Source organism: Rana temporaria, chromosome 5 (genome assembly GCF_905171775.1).
Source record: "Rana temporaria chromosome 5, aRanTem1.1, whole genome shotgun sequence".
NCBI lineage: Eukaryota > Metazoa > Chordata > Amphibia > Anura > Ranidae > Rana > Rana temporaria.
This window is the reverse complement of record NC_053493.1, coordinates 41061398-41087944: the sequence shown is the minus strand read 5'-3', so window position 1 is coordinate 41087944 and position 26547 is coordinate 41061398. Positions and strand designations below refer to the sequence as shown.

At 41.5% G+C, this 26547-nt stretch overlaps 1 protein-coding gene across 8 annotated transcripts in view; it reads right to left on the bottom strand.

Moving 5' to 3' along the window:
- Positions 1-26547, bottom strand: part of ADAM22 (ADAM metallopeptidase domain 22) — a 390621-nt gene that overhangs the window by 57231 nt on the left and 306843 nt on the right. For all 8 annotated transcript variants that reach the window (XM_040352431.1, XM_040352432.1, XM_040352434.1 and 5 more), the window contains exons 16-21: positions 16351-16422; positions 16136-16228; positions 9979-10059; positions 4975-5025; positions 3878-3941; positions 3312-3417 (exon numbers count right to left, since the gene is read on the bottom strand). In XM_040352431.1, coding sequence (XP_040208365.1) covers positions 3312-3417; positions 3878-3941; positions 4975-5025; positions 9979-10059; positions 16136-16228; positions 16351-16422 — 467 coding nt within the window. The remainder of the gene's footprint in view (positions 1-3311; positions 3418-3877; positions 3942-4974; positions 5026-9978; positions 10060-16135; positions 16229-16350; positions 16423-26547) is intronic.

Genomic DNA, 26547 nt, shown 5'->3' with positions numbered 1-26547 from the left:
TTTACACACAGCTCTCCCCGTTCTTCAGCTCCGGGGACTGATCGCGGGACTCCAGCGGCGATCGGGTCCACGAGTCCCGCGCCCGTGGTCACGGAGCTTCGCACCGGGTCGCAGGCACGCGCCCGCGACCCCCGGCTGGGCATTTAACAATCACGTACAGGTACGTGATTGTGCCCAGCCGTGCCATTCTGCCGACATATATCGGCGTTAGGCGGTCCTTAAGTGGTTAGGTAATCTTCTCTTTCCAATTCCAACCAAAACGTGGATGCACCCGTTTGCAAATTAAACCAATATTTGGTGTGACCACCCTTTGCCTTCAAAACAGAATTAATACACTTGCACACAGTTTTTGAAGAAACTCTGCAAGTTGGCTGTTCCAAACATCTTGAGCCTCGTACACACGATTCAATTTTATGGCCATAATTTTCTGACGGACGTGTTGTGTCGGATAATCCGACTGTGTGTATGCTCCATCAGACAATTATTGCCTGAATTAACGACAACAAAAGTTGGCTGTTCATGCTCACAACTGTTGAGCAATAAATCTGTTAAGTCGGTTTATCCGATCGTGTGTACACAAGTACGTCCAACTAAAATCCAAAGTACAAACGCGCATGCTCCAAACCAATGCTAAACATCAGACAACAATAGCAGAAGTTGCCCAAAGGGTGGCGCTAAAGAGCTGAAAACCCACGTGGTTTGGTGAATGTTGGCTGAAAATGTTGTGCCATGTGTATGGAGAACAAGTTCACGGCCAACGCCCTTCAGACCAAAATCCACAGAAAATTTGGATGGAAGTCCGATCGTGTGTACAAGGCTTTGGAGAACATACCACAGATCTTTTGTGAATGTAGGCTGCCTCAATTGTTTCTTCATGTAATCCCAGTCTCGGTGATGTTGAGATCAGGGTTCTGTGGGCAGCAAACCATCACTTACAGGACTCTTCTTAAGAAGAAGTTAGTTCTAAATTACACTGGATGTATGTTTGGGGTTGTAGTCCTGCTGCAGAATAAATTTGGGACCAATCACATGCCTCCCTGATAGTTTGGCATGATAGATAACTATTTGGTTGTATTTCTCAGCATTGAAGACACCATAGATCCTGATTCTAATCTCCATCTCCATTTGCAGAATGCAGCCCCAAACTTGCAAGGAACATCCACCATGCTTCACAGTTGTTTCCAGATATTCATTCTTATACCACTCTCCAGCCCTCCACCAACAAACTGCCTCCTGCTATAGCCAAATATTAAAAATGTTGACTCATCAGTTCAGAGCACCTGCTGCCATTTTTCTGCCCCCACTTCCTATGTTTTCGTGTATAGCCAGAGGTATGGCTTTTTTGCTGTAATTCTTCCATGAAAGCCACTTCTGGCCAGACTTCTCTGGACAGTAGATGGGTGTACCTGGGTCCCACTGGTTTCCACCAGTTCTGTTGACACTGTTGAACATCCTCCAGTGTTGAAGGGAAGCAAAGATGATGTTTCTTTTGCTCCTTTCTTTGTGCTTCTTAAAAAGAGCATGAGCATCTTGAAATCCCAGTCTGTTTTGAAATCTTTGCCTGGAAGAGACCTTGCTGATGCAGTATAACTACCTTGTGTCTTGTTGCACAGCTCAGTCCTGCCATGATGTATGACCTGTGACATGAATCTGTCTTCCACAACCCCACCTTAGTAGCAGTCTGTCTGTTCCTTACCCAGTTGTTACATAGCTGTTTCTGTTACAGTTAATGACGTTTTCAACCTACATATGAAATTGATGTTCATTAGCACCTGCTTGGTATAGATTGTTGGCATACACCTGACTCTCATTCCGCGTACACACGACCGTTTTTCGGGTTCTAAAAAATGACGTTTTTAATGGTCTAGAAAAAACAAAAAATTTTCAACCCAATCATTAAAACGGCCTTGCCTACACACGATCGTGAAAAAAAAAATGCTCTTTCAAAGCCCGGTGACGTACAACACGTACGACGGCACTATAAAGGGGAAGTTCCATTCAGATGGTGCCACCCTTTAGGCTGCTTTTGCTGATTTCGTGTTAGTAAAAGAGGATTTGCGCTTTTTAGTCTGTTACAGCGCGATGAATGTGCTATCTCCATTACGAACGCTAGTTTTACCAGTACGAGCGCTCCCATCTTATAACTTGCTTCTGAGCATGCGCCTTTTTTTCACATCGTTAAAGCCCACACATGACCATTTTTTACGACATAAAAAAGGACAACGTTAAAAAGGATGTGAAAAATTAGAGCATGTTCGAAATTTTTAATGGACATTTTTTATGTCGTTTTTTACGGAGCCCACACACGATAGTTTTTAATGATATAAAAAAAAACGTAATTTTTTACAACCCGAAAAATGGTCGTGTGTACGCGGCATCATCCTACAAAATCCCTGAGTGTAAGAATTGATGCTGGTTTGTGGCCTAAGGGTAGTCACACCAAATATTGATTTGATTAAAATGTTTCTTCTGTTCACTTATTTTGCATTTTGTAAATTGATAACAATAAACAATTAAAATATATATCTTTGAAAGCAATCTTACTTTACAGCATTTCTTTACACCTGCCTACAACATTTGCACTGCACTGTATATTATTTAGGATTTGAATGAATACATTTCAATGAAAGTTTTTGTGGTCTGTGTTTCATGAGGGATTACCCCGCACGTTTTTTGAGCAGTTAGTGAAACAGGAAGCGAGACAGAATCATCCCAACAGACAGCGATAAAAACCTGATGGAGGTTCTAACCCTTACACACTGTATATAAAAAGAAACAAAAATCATACCTGGAGTTACAATTTTGAGTATAAACTCACTTTAAGATTAAAGGGATTGTAAAGCCTCGTGTTTTTTCACCTTAGTGCATCCTATGCATTAAGGTAAAAAAACACCTTGCACTTCCCTATTTTACTTACCTGAGCCCCGAACTTCCGTGGGCGTGATCCTGCGTCGTTCTCCCCGCGACTTCTCGGCTCTTCATTGGGTAGATTGATAGAAGCGCAGCCATTGGCTCCCACTTCTGTCAATCAAATCCAATGACGCGGCCGCCAGGGGGTGAGGCCGAGTGTATGACACGGGAGCATGCCCGCAAGGTAACCCCCTCGGGAGAGAGGGTTATCTATTGCGGGGAGGAGCCATGAGAGCCGCTGTGAGACCCCAGAAGAGGACGATCGGGGCCACTCTGTGCAAAACGTACTGCACAGTGGAGGTAAGTATGATATGTTTGTTATTTTTATTTTTTTAAACGTAACCACACTGTCTCATAATATTCAGTAATGTAGCAGACAAGTCACAGGAAATACTTCTTACTGTTTGCTGCACTGTATGTAGGTGTCTTTATTCTTCCCACAATTGCCTTTTTCAGTGCCTTCGATGTTCAGCTTTTCATAGCAATACCTGTCTGCAGCTGCCACTTCTGGAAGACACAATATGTTTTTAATAGAAACAAATGTCTGCTGGATACAGTGAAGTAATATATCTGATACACGGATTATACAAGAACTATGGAGACAGGTTTTAAAATCGGGTGCAAAGAATAGAGCTGCAACCTATAGTAACTAATCAGGATTCATGTTTTATTTTTTATTAGCAATCAAGAACATTTTAATACACAGAAGACAAAGAAAAAATACAAACTAAATGATAAGCAAAGGAAGCTACAAATGATATTTACAGGTATTTTAATATTTTCTATACAAAGGACAATGGTACAAATAAATAAAAATACCTTCTTAAATTAAATCTACGATAACAGCGATAGTCATATCAAAACATCAGTTTTATCTGGTGATTATCTACTTAGTTCATTATTACTGTAATGTTGTGGAGAGTAATTTAACCCATTAATGACTAATAATAATCTTCCAGATACTTACTGTCACCCCAGATATACTTGCACTGTCTGTCTCTAGTTTTACACCTTCCACCAAAGCAAAGGCCCTAGAACGGTGATAGATGAGAGTGGGGCAGACCGTTAGTTAGTAAGACATGGTAAGAGACAGAGAAACAATAAAAAGAGAAAGAAAATGCAGACAGAAGCAAAGGGAAAGGAAATGGCGAAGACAGGAAAATAAAATGTAAGGCAGGGGAGAGGCAGGACAAAAAATGAAAGAAACAGGTATAAAGGTAGGAAGGGAAGGAGGAGGTAAGGGAAGAGAGGGGAGGGTAGTGGAAAGGAGGAGGGGAGAAGAGGAAAAAGGGAAGTGAGAGGAGAGAAGAAGAGAGGGCAGAAAAAAAGATCAGGGGAAGAGTGGTGAAGGGAAGAGTGGTAAAGGGAAGAAAAGGGAAGGGAGCCAAAAGTAGATGGGAGGGCGAGAGAGGAAGGAATAGGATAGATGAAGAGGAGAGGAGTGTAGACGTGAAGGGAGAGGATAAGAGAAAGGAAGGAAAAGGGAGAGGAGAGGGAAAGAGGAGGGAAGACAGAGAAAAGTACGAGGGAAAGGGAGATGAAGTAAGCATAAGAGGGGAACAATGAGAAAGAGGGAGAAGGAGGGGAAAGGAAGAGACATAATTGTATTAAACATTAAGGGCCAGTTCACACCACATGCAGTCCAGTGCATTTTTTTTTTCTGCATCAAAAACGCATGGAAAGTAGGTTATATGGTTTTCAATGGCATAGTTCACACCAGTTGCAGTTCCAGTGTGTTCCAGTTCCAGAAAACAAAGTAGACCATGCTGAATTTGTTCTGCAATGGAACGCTGTAAAACACATAAAAAAAACACCAGAACGCACCTAACGCACAAAAAAGTCACTGGAACACACATGTCCTTATTTAAGGTTAAGAAAAGAGAGGGGGGGGATGCACTGGACTGCGCCACAAACTGCACCAAAAAAGCACTGCAACGCACCGAAAATGCGTAAAAAAAAAAGCATCTGGAACGCATCCAGACTGCGTTTCTATGGTGTGAACTGGACCTAAGATAACAGCTGTGTTGTAAAGTGTTTTTTCATGAAAAGTTATCTATACATTACCTCCTTATCCTCACATGGGTATCCATCCAGTTTATGGATATTTGGAGGACACTAAAAGAAATATAAAGCAAATATTTATCAATAACATAGTCTTTATTAGACATAAGAATTCATATTCAAACACATTCTGAAAATGTATTGCCTGTATTGCCCATAAGATTTGTTTTCCAGCTTTGGTCTAAAAATATAAAAATGGAAGTCATTATTTGCTGTGGGCAATACATATCGATAATTCATCAAACACGTGTATTTATGAGTCCATTTCCCATATTAGGACATTTTCCTATACTCTTCCAATGCACTTGTCAAAATCTTTTATAATAAGTGAAAGGCTCTGCCATAATCACATGATCAGTCCCAGAGGTGTTTTAAGAAACACTGCAACCCTGGCATCTGGCATCCCTAAAAACCTAAAGGGCATTACCATATTCCATTTCATATGTTGCTTGTAATTTCATATCAGTACAGTCTTCTGGAACATGCAGCAGGCCAATTAAAAGTGCAAAGCAAAGGTGTTCTGGGAAAACCCGTCTATAATCGGAGGACTGTTGTCATAGCTGCAATGCGGAAAATTTTGAGTTTTCTTTTTATATTAAACTGTAGCTTGCTGCAGACTGACACCTTGTTTAGCAATTATGCAAAACAATGTTTAGCAAAAAAACAAGAATTTTGTTTTTTAGGCCTCTCGCACACTGCTGTCCAAATACATAGCATTTTTAGGGATACATGCACAATTTTTTTACTTATGTAGCACTAAACCCAAAGGGGTTGCAGATTACAGGGTTCCCCACATTCATCCAGAGACAAGGAGCAGTCTCTGAGCTTTGTTTTGATGTTTTATTAGGGGTGATAACTTGGATGGGGAATAGGGATTATGGAATGCCCAATCTGACAGTAACAAAATCAGGGACAACCTCCTCCCTATGTACAACTTTGATTGATTCTTCTCTTTTACTTTGTAGAACTCTAAGGCCGGGTTCACACCTATGTGAATTGGTTGCGGCTTAAACCGCATCCAATTCGCATAACATTGTAAAATACATTGATTTCAATGAGGCTGGTTCACATTTGTGCGATGCATTCACACTGCGCATTGCCAAAAAAACGTGTGCGTTTTCTAGGCATTGCGGTGCAGCTCAGGTGCGAATTCAGGACCATTATCTTCTATGGGCATGCATCTGATTTGCAGATGTGTTAATTTCTCTTCAGGATTTCTCTCATTCACCTCAATACACTTCCCCCCTCCCCCTCCCCTCTCCAAGGTCTCCAAATTCGCAGCTAAAATGGAAATGATCTGCTAAACAGTTCTCTTATCTCTCTGCAGAGATAAGAGAGCTGAAATTCGCACTGCACTAGTGTGAATCCGGCCTCAATGATTCCTCTCTTGGCAGCCAACAGTCTCTGTTAGAAAAGTAAAAGCCCCTAGGAAAGTAGCCCAAAGTGTAACTCCCTTGTAGACACTAAGGTGTCCGTTTATGAAGCAGTGAAGAGCAGTGATCCCAAGGATCACCAGTGATCACAGCCCATAAACAGTTTATGAAACAGTGATAATCGGGGGGAGAAGTGTTTGAACTTGTTCTCCTGCAGATTATCTCTACACACAGTGAAGTCTCATAGACTGACACAGAAACGGCCAGTTTATGAAGCTGTGATCTGAGCTCTTCACTGGTGATCTGTGTCAGAATTCACACTCCCTGATTCACCAGCTCAGAGCTGGTGAAGAGGGAATCCCAGGGGTTCTGAGGAGGAAGGAGGAAGATTTTTAACTTCCTTCAGCCCTGGTTCACACTGGGTACGATTTGGAACGATTTGAGATGCGATTTGACATGTCAAATCGCATCTCAAATCCGCGGCAATTGTCGGCAATGGCACTGTCCTAATCAGTGCGACGCCGCATCTGCGATTTCAAAAAGTAGTTCCTGTACTACTTTTTGCGATTTCGGGCCGCGATTTACATTAAATTGCGGCTGAAATCGCGGCGAAATCGCGGCCGCGAAATCGCGGTAAAATCGTGCATTTTACCGCGATTTTGAATTCGCAGCAGTGTGAACCTAGGCTAAACCTGTGTGAAGTTGGCACCCCATGTTTGTAAAATCTGAATAAAAATATTCCATTCGTTTGTGCTGGTTTGTGCCGCTAAAACGAGCATTTGTGCCGGTTTGGTTTCTGAGATATTAAACATTCAATTTAATGCAAGCCCCGCCCACTTTGCACCCCATGTTGCTGAATTTTTAAAAAAACGGCGCCATTCGTTTGTGCCACGTTTGTGCCGCAAAAAGAAACGTTTGTGCCGCTTTGGTTCCGGAGATATTGAGCGTTATATTTTCTGTAACCCCGCCCACTTTGCACCCCATGTTGCTGAATTAAAAAAAACTGCGCCATTCGTTTGTGCCGCGTTTGTGCTGGTTTGTGCCGCAAAAAGAAACGTTTGTGCCGCTTTGGTTCCAGAGATATTGAGCGGCACAAACGTTTCTTTTTGCGGCACAAACCATCACAAACGCGGCACAAACGAATGGCGCCATTTTTTTAAAAATTCAGCAACATGGGGTGCAAAGTGGGCGGGGTTACAGAAAATATAACGCTCAATATCTCCGGAACCAAAACGGCACAAACGTTTCTTTTTGCGGCACAAACCAGCACAAACGCGGCACAAACGAATGGTGCGTTTTTTTTTAAATTCAGCAACATGGGGTGCAAAGTGGGCGGGGCTTGCATTAAATTGAATGTTTAATATCTCAGAAACCAAACCTGCACAAACGCTCGTTTTAGCGGCACAAACCAGCACAAACGCTGCACAAACGAATGGTATATTTTTATTCAGATTTTACAAACATGGGGTGCCAACTTCACACAGGTCTTCCTTCAACCTCGTTCAGACCCCCCAACACTGTAACCATGTCCCCCTGTAATTTTTATGTGTATACATATATATACATAAATATATATAATGTATACATGTACATATATATAATGTGTGTGTATATACATGTATATACAATGTGTGTGTGTGTATACATATATATATTATGCAGGGGGACTCGTTATTTTAATTACATTAACCACGTGTCTTTCAGTGAACTGAGCGGTGATAATTTATCACTGCTCAATAAACTGTCATCTCCGTATTTCTGTGAATTTCTGGTCCGTTCTCCAGTGTTTGAAGCGTTGGAAGATCACTTCACTCCTCCAAGGGTGAAGCTATCTTCTCCGCTTCATAAACAGGCACCAGAGGAGAAAAATCTTCACCGTGAATGCCGGAGAAAGAAGCAGTGAATAGATTTCACTGCTTCATAAACGGACACCTGATCCTGTTTTTCCAACTGCAGGAAATGCCAGGGCCACCAACAGTCCCCTCAGCACGTCAAGAGCTCTCGTGAGTATGCAGAACAACTGAACAACCCTCCTAGCCTCTGCCCTCCAGCTTCCAGAACGTTCTCCAACAATCCGGAACCAGAGAGCTGCCTGAATGAGTGATCCAGCCCTGAAATCCAGTAAACCTTGAGCCAGATTTCATGACTCAGCCCTGAATCAGAGTATGCTTTACCTACTGTGACACTAGTTGAACACTAGAAGGTGTTACACTTATCTAAACTCAGCACACTTTTTCATGGAGTCGGTACAAACAGGCATGTAAACATGCTCTGCATATGGATGAGTAAAAACAAAACAAAAAAAAAACAAAAACAGAAATCCGAGTTGCCAGTCAGTATTCTATGCATATGCACGCAAATACTCGCATGTCAATTTGAGGAGGTTAAAGTTCCATTCTAAGAGCTAGAATTTATTTTCCTCATGTACATGCAAATATACACGCAAATACACACAAATACGAGCAAAAAAAATGCAAGAAATACCCTGTGAAAGTACCCTGTATCTAAACCGAAGAATAAAAATGTAATGTATTAGAGCTTATCAGTCTTCAGATGTGGTGTCTGCATTTGTTTTTTTCCCCAGAAAATGGCTTTTATTTTAAGATAGTGACTATATGAAGCCATTTATTATCACATAGTTATTTGGATCCTTTTTAAATCATGATGATAACAGAAAACACCCAAATGGCTCGGATCAAAAATTTCCATCCCCTGGAATGTTTAGCCTTGGTACAGATACACAAGGTGACACACAAAGGTTAAAGTGATTGTAAAGTCTCGTTATTTTTTCTTTAAAAATAACAAACATGTTATTTTTAAAGCACCTCTGCTGCACCAAACTCATCAAACCTTGTCTTTATGGATTTGACTTTCCCTAAACTGTTACCACAAAGTTGGAAGCGCACAATTCTCAAAATGACTTTGTACATTATAACTTCAATAATTCGGAAACACCTGAGAGTTATCCACATACTTTTAGCCATATAGTGTAGGTATGATGGACAGGTGCTACAAATATTTGGTCATATAGTGCAATTATCCAAGTGCAGAATTTTAAAGTGGAGGTTCACCCAAAAAACTTTTTTTTTAACATTTAGATTGAGGTTCGTTTTGTCAAGGGGAATCGGGTGTTTTTTTTACAATCGAAGCAGTACTTACCGTTTTAGAGATGCATCTTCTCCGCCGCTTTCGGGTATGGGCTGCGGGACTGGACGTTCCTACTTGATTGACAGGCTTCCGACGGTCGCATACATCGCGTCACGATTTTCCCAAAGTAGCCGAATGTCGGTGCGCAGGCGCCGTATAGAGCCGCACCGACGTTCGGCTTCTTTCGGCTAATCGTGACGTGATGTATGCGACCGTCGGAAGACTGTCAATCAAATAGGAACGCCCAGTCCCGAAGACCATACCCGGAAGCGGCGGAGAAGATCGCTCTCTAAAACGGTAAGTACTGCTTCGATTTTAAAAAAACTACCCGATTCCCCTTGACAAAATGAGCATCAATCTAATGTTAAAAAAAAAAATTTCGGGTGAACTCCCGCTTTAAAGTAGGAGAAATTATTTACTGGCCTAAGTGTGCTGGAAATAAAGCAAAACATATTTATTTTAAAGAAAGCAAAAATGTTCTTATTACCTGGCTGGAATTTCCTGTACACATTTCTGGGATGTCGCAGTCATTCACTGCTTCCCGGCATAACATTTCCTTAGGATTGAGCTTCAAGAGAAATTGGGTTACATAATAAAAAAGGTGCAAGAAAAACACGGCTCACTAAATTGTACCAGTCACTAATACAAATGAAAGTCGTCACTGCAAAGATTAAAGTGGATGTAAACCCTCTACTATACCCAGTGACGTGAACAGCCTCAGACCATACACAGAGATTAAACAAATCTCTCTACATAGGTTTTACATGTATATCTGCTGTCTTCAGCTTTCCACATTCTTTAGAATGTGAACATCATGTTAGAATTTTTACTTCCTGTTTCAGCAGTGGGAGGGGAGTCTTGGCATACACTATGTGAGAGCTGATTGGAGGAAAGGAACACACACCCCCTCCACATAGGGAGAGGAAAAAAGAAACATGCAGTGCTATGCTGTGAATAGATCAGCTCTCTGCTAATCAATTTATAACTCCCTTCCCGACACACATTTTCAACTGCTTTCATCTCATGTGTCAGAGAACTTGTCAGAAGTTATCATGCTGATTAAAGAGTAACGGAGCAGTAGAAAGACATGGGACTTAGTGCTTTGGAGAGAGATACGTTAACACTTCAGATATATGTTCCCAGGTCAAATTTCATGAATCGGGTTTACATCCACTTTAAATCAATATGTGGCCCGATAATTTACTAGTAAATCTTAACAAATATAACAAAGTTACATAGTTAGTCAGGGTTGAAATAAAAAAGACATCTAGTTCAACAAACATGACTGAATATAGTGCGATTAGATTTGCAGTGATTTGCAGTGATTCCTAAAATATCATTCTAAACATAAAGCTAGGCACAAGGACAGGTAATCATCGGTGATGAGAAATAAAAAACAACTGCATTGGTAAGTTGAGTCAGGTCCCCTCATCCCCTTCTTTCTAGACTTCTACTGACAAAGCTCTTAAAACAAGCACATCTCCATTGCCAGCTCCCCCATCAACGCAGTATTGAAATGCTAAACAGCAACTCTGGGAAACAAGTACAAATGCTGCTGATATGAAGAAACAGCTGAGGAAGTCAGAACACCAATACATCAGCTAGTTACAACAAGATTTTTGCTGTTGTATTTGTGCTTTTAAACCACGAAATGGAGGCCCAGTTACTGATCATGTTACACGCATGTGATCTAACATATCAAGTACATTTTTGCACTTAGATTTCAGGTTTAAATTTTTTTTTTTTTTTCTTATACAATCCCTTTCACCAAAAGCTGTATTTACCAAGTACAGTTGTGCTCAAAAGTGCTCAAAAGTTTGCATACCCTGGCAGAAACCATGGAATGTTGGCATTGATATTGAAAATATGATTAATTATGCCAATTTACTTTTATTTATGAATAGTAATCATATGAAGCCATTTATTATCATATAGTTGTTTGACTCCTTTTTAAAGGGGTGGTTCCCCTAAAAATAAACTTTTGACATTGCATTTGCTACATTAATTACAATTAGAATCGGCTGGTTTTATTGAAAAAATACCTCCGTACGTAGCGTTTGCTATATTCGTTCCCACCGCCACTTCCGGGTACGATGCTGGCGGTGGGCGTTCCTAATTGATGGACAGGCATCCGACCGACGCATCCATCGCGTCACGAGATGCCGAAAGAAGCTGAACGTCGGTGCGCATGCGCCGTATAGAGCCGCACCAACGTTCGGCTTCTTTCGGCATCTCGTGACGCGATGGATGCGTCGGTCGGATGCCTGTCCATCAATTAGGAACGCCCACCGCCAGCATCGTACCCGGAAGTGGCGGTGGGAACGAATATAGCAAACGCTACGTACAGAGGTATTTTTTCAATAAAACCAGCCGATTCTAATTGTAATTAATGTAGCAAATGCAATGTCAAAAGTTTATTTTTAGGGGAACCACCCCTTTAACCACTTGCCGACCAGCCGCAGTACATATACATCGGCAGGGCGGCTCTATTGCTCAAAACTACGTACTTGTACTTAATTTCGTGCAATAGCCAGCGGGGGCGCACGTGCGGCTGATTGGCCAGAGGGGGAGCCAATCAGCAGGTCTGACGGACGCCATGTCTGCCGCCCATCCATGATTGCTCCCCAGAGAGACAGGGCGTGGTCTGCCAATGTAAACAAGGCAGATTACCGTCCTGTCAGGAATGAACAGAGAGATCTTGTGTTCCTGCTAAGCAGGAACACAGATCTCTCTGTTCATACAGTGAGTCCATCCCCCACACAGTAAGAAAGCATCCCCTAGGGACACACTTAACCCTTTGATCGCCCCTGGTGTTAACCCTATCCCTGCCAGTGTCATTAGTACAGTAACAGTGCATATTTTTAGCACCGATTACTGTAATAATGTCACTGGTTCCCCCCCCCCCAAAAAATTGTCAAAAGTGTCAGTTAGGTGTGCGATTTGTCCGCCACCATTACTATTAAAAAAAATGAAATGCCATAAAAATATCCCCTAGTTTCTAGAGGCTATAACATTTGTGCAAACCAATAAAATATACGCTTATTGGGATTTTTTAACCAACATAATGTAACAGAATACATAATAAATATTTTTTTTAAAAATTTTTTATTGTTTTTTTTATAGCACAAAGTAACATTTTTTTTTCCAAAATTCTCAATCTTTTTTCGTTTATAGTGCAAAGAAAAAAAAATGTAGAGGTGATCAAATACCACCAAAATAAAACTATTTGTGGGAAAAAAGGACATACATTTTATTTGGGTACAGCGTTGCACGTATGGCCTGGTCCTAAAGGGGGTAAAACCTTTCGGGGCTGTGCAAGCGCCTCCCCCCCCAGAATGGAAACACCCTATGACAGAAAGTGTGTTAGGCTTGGTTTACACTAGAACACGCAGCGGCTCACAGCAGGAGTCTGGTGCGTCTCCATTCACCGTTTCAGGTCCGATTTTAGTCCAAACTTTGGGCTGAATTTGTACCTGAAATGGACCAAAAGACGCACATGGCTCCTGTGCTATTTGCACCGGAGCCGCTGTGGAGATGTGTGAACCGGCTCGGCTCCATAGAGAGGCAGTCAAAATCTCCTGCTATGCGAATTGGATGTGGGGAAATCGCATCCAAGTCGCATAAGTGTGAACCCATCCTAAAATGATGGATCACCAAGTGAAAAAAAGAAAAAAGGCTTAAAAACAAATAAAAACAAATGCAGCAACCACATTTAGGGATTCGTGAGCTGTAACACTAAAACATTTTGGGTTTTGGGTTTAATACCGCTTTAAATGCATTTTTAAAAATGCCCTTGCTTTCAGTGCTTGAAGCGTGCCTATCCTCCTTGGCTTCTTTTGCCGAAGGAACACTTGTGATAGGGGGAGACTTTAATCTCACAGTTGATCCGCATAAAGATTCTTCAACTGGCTCCTCTGCCCTATCCCAGAGATCCAGAATCCCACTGAAGGAATCGTTTTATCTTCACCAACTGGCTGACAAATGGCTTATCGTTTGCCCACAGGAAAGGGACTATACATTTTTCTCATCGGTACACAGATCGTATTCCAGGATAGACCTCTCCTTGGTCTCCAACGCTGCGATCCCAATGGTTTCTAGGGCACACATTGACCATATTGCACTGTCAGATCATGCTCCGATCTCACTAAAATTAGCCTTACAACAACCAACATCCAGATCCTATAATTGGCGGCTAAATGAATCACTCTTACAAGACCCTGAAGTTATAGCAGATATTCTACAACAACTGGACTCACAAGTCTTCCCTGTGGAGCAAATACCAAATCACATTTAAAATCTTGACATGTTGGTACAGGAAGCCAGCCACGTTGGCGTCTATTTTCCCTGGCTAAAGCCTGCTGTGCTGGACATGTGGTTCCCAGACAGGCACACTACTCCACATCTTCTGGGATTGTCCGCTGCTTGCCCAGTTCTGGCAACAGGTCCTACAGATTGTTTATAGGCTTACAGATATTTCCCTTTTGGATAACCTGGCGGCAGTTCTTCTAAACCTAATCCCGATGTCCAGTAAGAGATATTGTAAATCCCTGTTGAAGCATCTGCTAAATGCAGCTAGGGCATGTTGAAACAACAATCTCCACCTACAGTGCTACAATGGTTTGCCAGGGTGAACAACAGATGGAAGCCCTGACAGCTGCCCTCAGGGATAAGACAGAGGAGCATAACAAACACTGACTGTACTGGGACGCGTTTCGGTTCTCGGACTATCTGACCTATTTTTAAACTGATCCCTTCATGGGATCTCAAAACCTTGTGCCGTCCACCCAGCCAAAACATCCTTCCCTTCCAGCTCCTTTACTTCTCCTTTTCTTTTTATTCCTTACCTCGACACTTTGAGTTTTTTTCCTCCAAATTACAGAAAAATTCACTCTGTATGCATTAATCACCAGGTGAAGAGACCTATATTGTGTAGGGTCCACGTTATGTTCCGCACCCTGCAGTGGTTCAATACCTGCTAGATAGTGTTTTTCTTTCTTTTCTGTTATGTTCATTAATATGGAGTTTCAATATTTGTTTTCTGCTACACTACAAGACTGGATATAGGATATATTTGTAGTAGAGGCTACTGTCCACAGTTTACGGATACTGTATTCTATATTGTAATGGTGGAACCTTGTCTTTTATTTCATTGATATACATTTATACCTGTTGTGGTTGTATTGCTGTTTATATTTGGATTTCATCGACTGTGATTGGTCATGTCATACTGTTATGTCCTATTGCATACCTTAAATAAAACATAAAAATGCCTTAAAAATATCCCCTAGTTGGTAGACGCGATGGGCCAGATTCACAAAGAGATACAACGGTGTATCTACAGATACACCATCGTATCTCTGACTTACACTGGTCCTATCTATGCGCCTGATTCATAGAATCAGATACGCATAGATAGGGCTAAGATCTGACAGGTGTAACTGTGTTACACTGTCGGATCTTTTTTTCAATTTAAAAATGGCGCCGGGGGCGTTCCCGCTGATTTACCTTGAATAATATGTAAATCAGCGAGATACGCAAATTCACGAACGTACGCGGACCCGACGCAGTCTTCTTACGACGTTTCCGTAGCGGCGTACCCGTCGTATACTTACCCCTGCTTTTATCAGGCGCAGCCAATGTTAAGTATAGCCGGCGTTCCCGCGTCGAATTTGAATTTTTTAACGTCGTTTGCGTAAGTCGTTCTAGAATACGGATGGACGTCGTTTACATAAGCGTCGAAACCACTGACGTCCTAGCGACGTCAGTGGGAGCAATGCACGCCGGGAAATTCCCCGGACGGCGCATGCGCATTTAAATTGGCGCGGGAACGCGCCTGATTTAAATAGTACACTCCCCCTAGCCGCGGCATTTGAATTCCGCCGGGGGATTTAGGATCCGCCACCGCAAGTTTGGAGGTAAGTGTTTTGTGAATTAGCCACTTGCCTCTCAAACTTGCGGGAGCGGATCTTAAATCACGTAGATCGAGCGGATCTATAGATCCCTGATCTACGTGAATCTGGCCCGATAACTTTTGCGCAAACCATAAGGATGCCCTTATCCCTTATGTTTTAATTTGTGACTTAATAATAGGTTTATGTTAACCTAATGTGACTTTAGGGTCTCCGCTTCGACACCTATGTCCACCATTGAGTGTATTCCACTGAGGGTGCAGGTCAGGGTAAGAGTCCGCCCTGACACTATGTAATCTGCAGAACAGCCACTGCACACCATACAAGCCTGGAGTGTAAAAGGTAATAAGAGACTCAGCCCAACTTTAATAGGTTGGGAGTTAAATACGACCAGAAGAGGCTGCTGGCCGCATAAATCCATCCCCACCCTTCATCCTGTGCAGTGCTCCCTGCTCTCACAACCCCCCCCCTTCCCAAAATGGAGGGCGAGGATGGATTTATGTGGCCAATGACCACTTCATGCATGGCAGGTAGTGTGTTGGCATGGATTTTGAGGTGCATTTGACTCTGAACCAATTACAGTTAGCCTAAATCTGTTAACACCTATAACCCATCCGGTTGTATGGTGTGCAGTGGCTGAGATTTTTTTCTCCTTGTTCTGTGAATGATAGGTTTATGATAAAGTTTTAGACAATTCTGCCCCGCATGCTTTATATATTAAATAAAGTTTGTTACCTGGCACTTGGTACAACACAGACCATCGCTGCACTGTGAGTCTTCTGTTAACTTGCAGTGCTTACAGCAATCTTCTCCCTCTTTCGCACATTCCTACCAAACATTAAAATGAACAAGAATAAATCATAATAATACAACCAGTTACATATATTAAACATTGGCAGCCACCAATGACAGGTCATTCCAGGACTCAGAACACATGGGGATTCATATACCTCAACAGTTCCACAGTCACATTCTTCACCAGCTTCCACAACGCCGTTACCACACTCCGGAGGATCCAAAAGCTGCATCAGTAAAACACAATTAATTGTGGAAATTAACTGGAAACACATCAGTCATAAAGCCTTTTAACCACTTGACCTCCGGAAGATTTACCACCCTTCCTAACCAGGCCATTTTTTGCAATACAGCACTGTGTTACTTTAACTGACAATTGCACGGTCATGCGACACTGTACCCAAATCAAATTTATGTCATTTTGTTTCCCACAAATAGAGCTTTATTTTGGTGGTGTTTGATCACCACAGTTTTTTTGTAGTGCAAAAAATAAGAAACAGAGGCCGACAATTTTGAAAAAAACTATATTTTTTACTGTCTGCTATAAAACATATCCAATAAATAAAAAATAAAAAATTCTTTAGAAATTTAGGCCAATATGTATTCTGCTACATGTTTTTGGTAAAAATAAGCGTATATTGATTGTAGATGTTATAACAGTCGCATGAACCAAACTATGGGATATATACTGGAATTTTTTTTTTTTTTTATACTACTAATGGTGCCAATCAGCAACTTAATCGGACACTAACTGACACTTTTGACACTTTGTGGGAACCAGTGACATTAATACAGTGGTCAGTGTTAAAAATATACACTGTCACTGTACTAATAAAACTGTCTGGGAAGAGGTTAAACATCAAGGGTGATCAAAGGGTTAAAGCGGGGTTTCACCCTATTAATAAAAAAAATATTTTTTTTCCTCTAGCAAAGACAGCGCGAGCTACAGTATGCCTGTCTTTATTTTTTTAGCCCCGTACTCACAGTGCAATCGTAGACACAAGATTCCGACCCCCCTCGGGGAATGGGCGTTCCTATGGAGAGGGAAGGTGATTGACGGCCGGCTCTGGCACGTCACGCTTCTCCGGAAATACCCGAAATAGGACTTGGCGCTTCACGGCGCCTGCGCATAGTCTGTGCGCAGGCGCCGTATAGCGCCGTGAAGAGCCGAGACCTGTTCCGGCTGTCTTCGGGGAGCGTGACGTGCCAGAGCCGGCCGTCAATCACCTTCCCTCTCCATAGGAACGCCCATTCCCCGCGGGGAGTCGGAATCTTATGTCTACGATTGCACAGTGAGTACGGGACTAAAAAAATAAAGACAGGCATACTGTAGCTCGCGCTACTATGCCTCATGTTATGCTAAAAAGTTGTTATGGAGGGTGAACCACCGCTTTAACTGTGTGCCTAACCAGTGTTTGTATTTACTCTATGTACTGCTTTTGCTAGGGGAAGAAATTGATTTTAGTTCCTGCTTTGCAGAAACACAAAATCCATCCTGTCCCCCCTGTCAAACAGAATTCTGCCTTGTTTACATAGCTCCGTTCCGAGTCTCTGCCCAACGATCAGTGAGTGCCGGCAGATATTAAGTGCCCGAAACCCCGCAGATCAGCTTCTGCTGTAAATAATTACAGCAGAAGTGACCTGCTGGCGGCGCGCGCGCACGTCCGCCCGCCCCCTGCAGATGGAAGGGCAGGATCATGTACAGTATATGTACATGTTCCGGTGCACAGCTGCCAACATGTAGCAGTAAAACTGCTATAGGGCGGTCAGCGAGTGAATAAACAACAGCACTCAGCTCACTGACCTCCTATCACACTTTCATCTTTGTGGCCATCTGTTGAGCACCCTGTATTTGGGACCTTTTGGACACAGGTTGACATTGGTCATTGATTTATAGGAGGAATGGGGTTTGTGCGTGTGAGCTGCATGCGAATAGTAATGTTGGTTCACTTATATGACTCCCTTCTCCCATGCAATCTCCCCCTTTATTATGTTGTCACAGCACAGACCCTCTAGAAGGTACACTGGGATGGGACATGAAAGATGAATGACCATTAGTGATATTTGTGCTTGTTCATTACTATCGATATACTGTATACTCTAAATGGATAATTTGTCAAAATATGAGAAATGCTGATATTGGCAGTTGCTTTAAAATTTTCCTAACATTAATGATCTTTGTAAATAGTTTAATGAGTAGCTACAATTTTGTGGAGAGGAAATGCCCTCTGGCTGATCTTTGTATATTGCAGTGATGTTAACAAACTTTGTTGCAGATTCCTTCCTATTTCTGCTCTGAAGAAAAAGCTTTTTATTCAACTTTGTGTCTTTGGATATTGATTCTGAATGGAAGTGGTAAATTAATTTTAATCAGCATGGTTCCGATGATACTAATTGCAGTGTTGGCATCCTTTTAGTAGCGATCAACCCTCAGGGAGAATAAAAAAATAACATTGCAGAGGATGCCTAAGACCTGACTTATATCTTCGTGCAGACTCCTGGGAAAATCAGTGAGCCAATCACACAAGCAGAAAATAACTTTTCTGGGGTGGCAAGCTTCACCAACAGTGTAAAAAAACCTCCAGGTTGCCATCATATTGCATTACATTTTACATAAAATGACAGTGGCTGCAGACTGAAAAGGGAATATAATTGTTAATAACATTAGGTTACAATATGGCTTGTGTAGTGATTGTATGTGTTATATTTGAAGCGGACCTATACTCACCTAGAATACAGAGATGTGCCTTAGAACGGGTCGGCCAATGTTATTGGCCAGGCAGAGATGACATCACTCCTGTGTATGCGTGGGACATCCGTCAAATTTAGCATTGCTGAATTTGTGAAGTGAGCTGCGTTTGCTCAGCTTACCGTACAGAGGACAGATAGGCAGGTAAGTAGCTTTAATACAGAAGAGACAAAGCATACCATGTCTGTCCACCCATTTTCTTTGTGGAGCCTAAAGTTCTACTTTAAAGGATAGGTTCACCTTTTGTAACATTACATGTTACATGTTAACCCCACCCCCATACTGCGTGTGTGTGTGTATATATATACATAAACACACACACACACACATTTATATATATATATATCTAACCTCCGAGTCGCTATTTTGACAGCGAGCGGGGTATCTTCTACCCCCACTCACTGCCACTATCTGAAGAGAACACGCCAGTGCGGCCACGTCATTCTGTGAATTGGAAAACTACAAGTCCAGACAGCCTTTGCCGATGTCGGCTTGTAGTTCTCAATGAACTACCAGGGTGCCAAGTTCAATCTCTCTTCCTGTAAGTGTGTATCTGCCTGCCCCTACTAGGTACGAGCACACAGATACACTCACAAGTCTGCAGGAGTCCTGCATGGCACCCATGATCTGCTGATCACGGGTGCAATACTTTACAGGCTCTAAGTAAAAAAATGAATAAATGCACTTTTTTTTACCTGCAAAAAGATGTGCATTTATTATTTTGTTTTAAAAAAAGGTGAGCTTATGCTTTAAGTATAGCTAAGGGAAATCTCCCCAATTGAGGTGGGAAAAAAACCTGACAAGGGTTATAAACCCTTCCTTCTCTTCCTTACTCTATCCAAAATGAAAAAAAAAACTTTTGCCTTTAGGTCTATTTTTTTTTATTTGCTATATTTTTTCCCACAAAAGTGGAGTTGCCCTTTGAGGGGATTGATGACCCTGGGTCACTTTTTCTTAATGTGTATCAACATCTGCTACCCAGAGAAGAGAAAGATTGGGGATTTAATTTATATTACCTACAATTATAGTTGTGTTGGAATTTGTGTGTGATGTATCAAATTATTTTATTTGTCATGATATGATTTTAGGCCCAGATTCACAAAGGAGATACGACGGAGTATCTCAGATACTCCGTCGTATCTCTCAGAGTATCTATGCGACTGATTCATAGAACCAGTTACGCATAGATATCCCTAATATCCGACAGGTGTAATTGTTTTACACTGTCGGATCTTAGGATGCAGTACCGCGGCCGCGGCTGGGGGGAGTTTGCGTCGTAAACCAGCGTCGGGTATGCAAATTAGGAGTTACGGCGATCCACAACGGATTTTCGCGTTCGCTACGTCGCCGCTAGTCTAGTTTCCCGTCGCAAAGTTAGTCGTCGTTTTGGGTGCCTTAACTTTAGACAGCAAACGTATTGCTGTCTAAAATATGGCCGTCGTTCCCGCGTCGAAATTTAAAATTTCACGTCGTTTGCGTAACACGTCCGGGAATACGGAAGTACGCTACGCACGTCGCCGTTCGAAAAAATTACGTCACTTCGCGCAAAGCACGGCGGGAGTTCCGAAACGGAGCATGCGCAGTAGGTCCGGCGCGGGAGCGCACCTGATTTAAATGTTTAAATAACACAACCTACTTCGACCTATTCAACACTGGAGAGAGAGGTCAGAATTTTAGACCCCACACCTATGATTAACCGTGTTGAATCGAGACTAGATGAGAGAACATATTATCCTGAAACCAGTAGACCATATCAGGAACCAACACAATATGCTAGACCGTACTATGAACAACCACAGAACACTAATCAGGGACAGCGTACCCCCAAGAAAACGGGGAAAAAACCTTTTAAAAAACCTTTTAAAAAACCCCCCAATAATGGATCAAATGGACAAAACTATCAAGTCCACCAGAGGGAGTATAGAGGGCCGCCACCACAACAATATGAATATCGCGGGGGGGCTGATAGAGCCCCTATATACACACAAAATAGATTTGAGCCCCTACGATATTATCAGGATCCCTACTATGATCAGCGCCAACCTTTGAGTTATTACGATCATAGTACACAAAGGGCTTTTTTAGACAGGGAGAGGAGAGACCCCTCCCCACGACGGCAATCAGAACACTACCGTTCGCCACTAAGGAAAACTCAGGAAGACAGGCTAAATCCCGAACAAAGAGAGGCCATCGAGCGGGAAAGGGATTCCAAGCGAAAAAGAGAAAGATCGGTGGAAACGTGGTAAATTTGAGTGGGAAATCTGTGACGGCAGAAGAACTGGCGGTCTTAGATAAAGGATTGAAACACGCACCCACCAAGAATCTCAATAAATTCGACACATACATTGGAATACGGAAATATGTGAGGAAACTCACTATTAAAAAGGCCATCTTAAATAACCCTTTCACATCCCGCCCAATTACAGCAAGTAATGGGAATATACCAGTACACAGTACCCTGAGAAATAACTCGGTTTACAACCCCCAAATCTCTAAGAACCAACATATTGACGTTTTTAGCAAAATGGTTTTACAAGACCTGGAGTCTCTGAAACTAAAAAATAGGAGCGACCCCATCCATATAAAGAAAGGTATTAAACTACTTAAAGAAAGAACTGACATCGTTATCCGCCCTGCAGATAAGGGAGGAGCAGTTGTGATACAATCGAAAGAACAGTACCAAAACGAACTGAGTAGACAATTACAAGATGGCACCACTTATACTAAACTTCTGGGAAATCCGATCAGAAAGTATAAGAAAGAACTGGCATTACTTATCGATTTAGGAAAGAAAAAAGATATCCTGAATAAAAAAGAATCTAAATATTTAATGCCAGAAACCTGTAGAACACCTGTTATATATACTGTCCCCAAGATCCATAAATCCAGAGAAAACCCACCAGGAAGGCCTATTGTAAACGGGATAGATTCCCTGACTGCGAGGATGGGACAGTATATAGATTATTTTATCCAGCCTGCAGTCCAAGCTACACCAGCTCACCTCAAGGACACGAAACATATACTACAGTTATTAGATACAGTACCCGTGAGCGAAGGAAGAACGTTGATCGCCACGGCAGATGTTACATCACTGTACACTATTGTACAACACCATGACGCCTGCTTCGCCGTTAAATGGCTTTTACGTAAATTTAGTAACCTCATATGTCCACAAAGGAAGTTTCTCATTAAATGCCTTGATGTGTGCCTTAAGTGTAATTACTTCTGGTATGACCAGAACTTTTACCATCAGGCAATTGGTATTGCCATGGGAGCGAAATTCGCACCTAGTGTGGCAAATGCCTTCATGGCATTATGGGAAGAGTCAGCTATATACGAGAATACTCCTACTGAGTTATCCCTCTACAAAAGATATATAGATGACATCATTATCTTGTGGAGTGGGAATAGAGAGAGCTTGGACAACTTCCTTGAAACACTCAATAGAAATGATAAAAATATTTCCCTGGTGTGGAAAATCGATGATAAATCTGTAGACTTCCTAGACCTGAACATTAGTATTGAGAAAGACAAGATTGTTACTAAAACACATTTTAAAAACGTAGATATGAATAGTTATCTCTCAACTGACAGTTGTCATTTTAAACCTTGGCTTTTTAACATCCCTAAGGGGCAACTAGTTAGATTAAGAAGAAATTGTACATATGAGAGTGACTACTTATTACAAGCAGACATGATTGGTTTGAGGTTTAAAGAAAAAGGATATGAAGAGTCATGGATTAAAAGCCAAATAGACACGGTCAAAAAACTGGATAGAAAAGAGATGCTACAGGACAAACCAAAAAAGTGCCAACAACAAACAGCACCAGTACTTATCCTTGATTACAACTCCCAATATAAAGATGTGGCCAAATTAATTGGAAGACACTGGCACATTTTAAAAGGAGATAAAGATTTAGGGAAATTACTTCCTGAAAAACCAAGGATAGTATATAAACGAGCACCTACTCTAAGGAACTTGATTGTAAAATCAGTAGTAGAACCACCATCAAAGCCGGGATACTCATTCTTTTCGGGAAAAGGCTTCTATCCATGCAAAAATTGCAATGCATGTCGAAAATCGCAAAAGTTTCAAAAGAAACGTACCGAGTTTGTGGCAACAAACACAGGAGAAACCCATGTGATTAGAGACTTTATTGGATGTCACACCGAAGCAGTGGTATATGTGCTACAATGTAGCTGTAATTTACAATATGTTGGGAGAACAAAAAGGGCCTTGAAGGTTCGAATTAGTGAGCATGTGGAGAACATAATAAATGGCTTCCCGAAACATAGTGTCTCTAGACACTTTGATCAGATACACAATCGGGATCCCTCACAATTGCAATTCTGGGGCATTGACAAATTTAACCCCTCTTGGAGAGGAAGCCACAAGGTGCGCACGATAAGTCAAAAAGAATCCCAGTGGATTCATAAGATGCGCACCCTGACACCAGGAGGAATGAACGTTGAGTTTGACCTCAACTGCTTCCTCAGCAATTTTTAGTTCTCCACATTTTTAGACTAGTTATATATAGGTCCATCAACACCCATTGACCATATTTTTTATTAAATTGCCTATTATCTGTGTGTATGTATATATATTCTGTGGTTGTAATGCGACAAACCGAGTGTACGACCACCATATATATGTATTATTTATATACACCCTCTACTTTCAATTTAAAATTTTTTAACATATTTAAATATCAGTATTATATTTATTCCATATTAATAATTTATATGGGAGCCCCCTGTGGCTATAGATATAGATACTACTAGGTTTTTTACACATGTTAAGTTTTATTATGCTTTAAAGAATTTTTAATATATATAATTTTACATATATTAATTTTATCATTGTAAAACCCAGTTACTACCATGTAAAGGTTACAATACAAGCCATAGACTTTAGCTCATGAGCGACACCTAGTGGATTGTCATTGATGATGTCCATGCTCTGGTGCTAGTCTCAATTACATTATGCTGGTCATATGACTTTACGGTTCACTATTATTATTTTATAAACGTCTCCATTAATAGTTTTTACTATGTATAATTTAGCTGGCCTTTATACCAGGAACCGTACGTTTGCCCGTTTTAAATATAGTGCTCGGTATCCTCTACACACGTTTTCTATTGCCGAGCTCTAGAGTGGTTTATGCCCCCTCTAGTATGTCTGATGTCCATTAGATCACGGTCTACAAGAAAATGGCCGCGATGAGACTTCCTGTTTTTCGGTTATATAAACAACAGCCACATTACCAATCAGATTCCCCAGACGAAGACACGTGGTGTCGTAACGCGTAGGAATTGGAGGACGTACACCCGGAGTGACGTAAGCTGGCGATTCAAACGCCGCCTGTTTGTTTCCTCGTTGCACTTTTATTTTTCTTTTAATGTAAGTGCAGGTTTTTCCTCAATAAACATATTTTACCTGCACCAAACGTTACCTCACTATGGGAGTCCCCTCTCTCTCTCTCTTATAACCCACATCATCCATCTGGTTTCGAGGAGCATCTGTCCCAATTAAGGAAGGATCCATCAGATCAAGAGAGGAAACATCAGGGACCACCCATAGAAGGCTGCGAGTGACCTGTACATCAATGCCCATTTAGGAGGGCTGAGAGGTAAGAGTCCCGGGAGCTCAGCCAGGGATCTGGTTTATCTTCTATCGCACGGCCGTGCACTCACACCATAGAGCTGGTGCTCACCTTCATCCAGTGCATTCAGAATATCTGCCCTGACAGCTGATTTGTGTTTACTATTGGGATTGAACTTCCATTCCGGTTTTTTTGCACAATATTCTTTATATATTTTTGCACATTCGCCTTATGAGTATTATATATTTTGGACTCACTATTCACTATTTGAGTATATATATATTTATATTTGGACTCACTATTCTCTTTGCATTTAATACTATATGCTGATTATTTGTCAGCTCTTACATTTATCTTGTTTATGTGATATCACTATTCCATTAGTGTGATATGTTGCGCAGAATCACCATTTATTTATATTCCTGATTTAAATGTTACCCGCCCATTCGATTTGGACCGCCTTGCGCCGGACGTATTTACGATATACCGCCGCAAGTTTCCAGGTAAGTGCTTTGTGGATCGGGCACTAAAACTGAAAACTTGCGGCGGTGTAACGTAAACGGCTTACGTTACACGGGCGCTATTGTACCTGAATCTGGCCCTTAATCTCTACAAAATTATATACAAAAGTATGTGGCCCTTTTCACTGCAAGGGGTCCTTAAAGTCTCATTATTACAAGGATTTGCTGAGGGATGGTGACACATTTTTGGAAATTGGATCAATCTATACCCCTACTTTTTTTTTTTTTAACAATCAGGATTGCTTTATTGAAGAAATAGCAATACAGTGGGGGTTATTTACGAAAGGCAACTCCACTTTGCACTACAAGTGCAAACTACAAGTGCAAAGTGCATTTGAAATTGCACTGAAAGTGCACTTGGAAGTGCAGTCTCTATAAATCTGAGGGGCAGATCTGAATTGAGGGGAAGCTCTGCTGATGTTATCATCCAATCATCTGCAAGCTAAAATGCTGTTTTTTATTTTCCTTGCATGTTCCCCTCTGATCTACAGCGACTGCACTTCCAAGTGCACTTTCAGTGCAATTTCAAGTGCACTTTGCACTTGTAGTGCAAAGTCGATTTGCCTTTCGTAAATAACCCCCAGTGTATATGAAGAACAAAGAACATAAACTGTATGACATAGTCTAATACAATTAGATGAGCAGAAGGAAAATATAGACAAAATCAAAATAACAATCAAGCAGCGAAGCAATTGGATAATATATATATATTTTTTTCTCTTTCAATATTTTTATTTTGCAAAAGGGAAAGGCCTACAGAACAGAAAAAACATTCCAAAGAAAACAACATCACCACGTCCACATATTACAAATACAAGAATATAACCTATACCTTATTCTATCCATCAGCGTAATTGGACGGATATTTCCTATATTCTCTGTATCCCTCTCTCCCCTTTACAATACTTCTTCAACCAAAGGACTACCCCCCCCCCCCCCCAAAAAAAAAAAAAACATAATATCCCCCCCCCCCCCCCCCCTGTCCACTGTTCCCTGAGATGTGCGGCACCAAATCTTATAGAAGAGTCCCTTTATAATCATATTCAAATGTCCAATTTCAACCAAAATTATTTTTCTTCTGTTATTTTTCCTCCAACATTTTCTTCCCTTCCTCTGAATTAATAAATGTTTTCCAACCAGGTATCATTATATTGTTTCCTCCTATTTTGAGCTGAGAGAACTAAATCCTCCATTGCCTCTATCTCCTGAATTCTAGAGAGCCACCGTGCTATGGAGGGAGGTCTAGAGTCCGCAATTGGATAATATGTTTAAATATACCTTAGATTCCCAAAAGACCGGGCCCAACAGGGGAGGAGGGAAAGGGGGAAGGTCCACAGAAATGCTACTATCTATTAATCAGGGGGAAGGGAGGGGGGCATAGGAGTCTACTCTATTGAGAAGACCACGGCAACCATACCTTGTTGAATTTTCAAGGACAGCCATGACTAATGTACAGGTACGTCAACTTATAAAGAACCC